Source organism: Stomoxys calcitrans, chromosome 1, assembly GCF_963082655.1.
Source record: "Stomoxys calcitrans chromosome 1, idStoCalc2.1, whole genome shotgun sequence".
NCBI lineage: Eukaryota > Metazoa > Arthropoda > Insecta > Diptera > Muscidae > Stomoxys > Stomoxys calcitrans.
This window is the reverse complement of record NC_081552.1, coordinates 9,361,373-9,364,225: the sequence shown is the minus strand read 5'-3', so window position 1 is coordinate 9,364,225 and position 2,853 is coordinate 9,361,373. Positions and strand designations below refer to the sequence as shown.

Here is a 2,853-nt window from a genome sequence, read left to right as displayed (position 1 = left end):
TGCCATAAATTTAGAAACCTGCACCAAATAGCTATCACATTTTAAAAAAACATTGTAGTATCTTCACCAATTTCACAGTGATAAGAGTTTTGGCAATTTTCGATTTTGAAGCCCCATATTTCACTTTAGCTCCATATTTCCATGGTCGGCAAACTTGTTCGGTTTGGGGAATGGGGCGGCCACTCAGTGGCTTGGCTTTGAAAATATATATCAAATTCGTGTTCTACTCTAAAATACCTCTTATTTGATTCCCATATTGCAATGGTCAGCAAATACGTCCAATTTGAGTGGGGTTATGGGGGTGGGGTGGCCCCATAGAAACTTTTTCCCGAATATTGATATCAGATTCGTGCTTAAATCCCAAAGACCTTTCATTTGAGCCCATATTGCTATGGTCGCAAATTTGTCCTCTTTGGGAGGTGTTTTTGGGTAGGGGCGGCCCCCAAACACTTGGTCACACATTTGGATGTCAGATTCGTATTCTACACTCAATAAATAATTCCTGTTTGGAGGGTGTTTTGGGGAAGGGATGGACCCCTAAAAAATTGATCCCACATTTGGATACCAGATTCGTATTCTACTCGCAAATATCTTTCATTTGAGTTCTATATTGCGATGGTCGGTATATATGCCCGATTTGGGCGTGTTTTGGCGGTTGGGGTGGTCCCCCAAATACTTGGTCCGAAAATTGGATATCAGATACGTTTTTAAATCTTAAATATCTTTCATTTGAGTCCCATATTGTCGTGATTGGTCCATATTAATATTTGGTAGGTTTTGGGGGTGGACGGTTCCCCTAGTTACCCCATCCGAAATTTGGATTACAGTTTTTTTTTAAATTTAACCTACTATAAGAGAGCGCACAAAACTTCGCTTAAATCGCACCACCCATCTCCGAGATCTGGCATTTTTGAAAATTAGGGTAAGGGGGAGGGTCCGCCCCCATCAAATATAAAAAAATTTAGTACCCTGTATTCACCACGGGATCATTATGCACCCTCTGTGAAAATTTCAAGGGAATCAGTTCAGCCTGATTTATTACTTCCCCACAGAAACCTCTCAAATTTTTTGGAATTTTTTCCATTCCTATGCTTTTATTTTTCACTTAAATTATAGACTACTTATTTTATAACTAATTTGATCACAACATTGTCCAAAATTGACTTTGCCAAAAATTAAAATCCATTCCATATCATTTCTCCCATTTTAAGCATCCTATCTATTGGCGATATCGATATCTGATGCGGCGCACAGTCTTGTAACGATAACCATCTTGGGCTAATTCTGCGCTCTTGGTCTCGGGCATATCAGCGGCAGCAGCGTCGGCGGGCATCTCTTCGGCGGGAGGCAAGTAGGCGGCAGCAGCATTATCGGCTGCTGGCATATCAGCTTCACGTCTGTGACGACGCAATTTCAAACGGCGCACAGTTTTGTAACGATAGCCATCATCACCCAACACGGTTTTTAGATCAGGGGCCAATTCTACATCGACTGGAGGCAAGTAGTCCTTGGAGGGTTTTTCAATTTCCGAAACATCACGTCTGTGGCGGGAACGGAATTTCAAAGTTCGCACAGTCTTGTAACGATAACCATCTTCGGCCTTCTCTTCGCCCGGGGGCAGATACTCCTGAGTAGGTTCATTAACGGGAGGCAAATATTCCTGAGAGACATCACGACGATGACGGGAGCGTAATTTCAGCTTATGTACGGTTCTGTAGCGATAACCATCATCGGCCAACTTGGTTTCTGCTTTCTCCTCTGAGGGAGGTAAATATTCCTGATTGGGTTCATTGACTGGAGGCAAATATTCTTGGGAGACATCACGACGATGGCGGGCGCGATATTTCAATTTTCTTACAGTTTTATACCGGTAACCATCTTCAGCCAATTTAGCTGCATTGGCTTCCTCGGCTGGGGGTAAATATTCCTGGGAGGGTTCGTCTACAGCAGCATCAATGGCATTAGATTGGGCGGATACCACAACGGCTAGACACAAAGTCAACAGGGTTGCAAAGAGTTTCTGGAAAGGGAATATTTTTGGAATAAAAATCTCTTTAAGGATTAATCCAGGCCTTAAGAACACTTACCATTTTTTTCTTATTTGTTAGAAAAAAGTTTGAACAAAATCAAATTGTAACAATTTCTATTTTGTTTACTCTTCTTCTTGGCTTGGCTTGTAGGCCAATGATGCTTTATTTGAGTTGCCCCCAAGTATTTATAGTCCAAAACTTCTAACCAAGCTGTGGTTAAGTGGCCTAGCATCTCTAGACAAACCATTAATGGGGTGGCTGACTATATGTCTAATGGGACCATATGTGAGTGTGTGTGTGTGTGTGTGAGAGTATGTACTTGTGGGTGTCTACACCCAATTTTTTTTTTTTTTTTTTTACTTGGCTTTTGGCCATAATAAAAGTACGAATTATACCATAAGTGGGTAACCAAGCACTTATAACAAATTCTGAAGTACTTTAATAACCAACACTGCTCGAAATCGCTTTTCATTCATCCATCCGTCCATCCATCATATGGTGTACCACAATTCTAGACCATAAACTTTTGGGATATGCTTACAAAAACAAAACGAAGTACAAAATCATAGAACTGCGCAAACAGTCTTCTTGCTTATTTTGCCCATTTTTATTCTAACTGAAGTTTGGTTGATGTGCCTTTTTCGAAAAACAAATACGAAAAAATAAAACAATTTAAGGTTTATATTTGGGAATTTTTTTTTTCATTTGGCCACTTGAAACGATTTCATTTTAATCCCCCCAAAGAGTTAACTACAAATTGAAGTTGTTGAGATTATGGTTATTAGTGTTTCATTTAAATTTGATTTATTTGTTGGCTTTTTTA

At 40.0% G+C, this 2,853-nt stretch overlaps 1 protein-coding gene across 1 annotated transcript; it reads right to left on the bottom strand.

Moving 5' to 3' along the window:
* Positions 1-1,206: 1,206 nt before the first annotated feature.
* On the bottom strand, positions 1,207-2,174 carry LOC106089779 (uncharacterized). The gene is made up of 2 exons (XM_013255757.2): positions 2,088-2,174; positions 1,207-2,020 (listed from the first exon to the last, which is right to left on the bottom strand). Exons 1-2 carry the CDS (start codon positions 2,088-2,090, stop codon positions 1,220-1,222), a joined length of 804 nt encoding a protein of 267 aa, XP_013111211.1. The 5' UTR covers positions 2,091-2,174; the 3' UTR covers positions 1,207-1,219.
* Between the last annotated feature and the right edge of the window lie 679 nt (positions 2,175-2,853).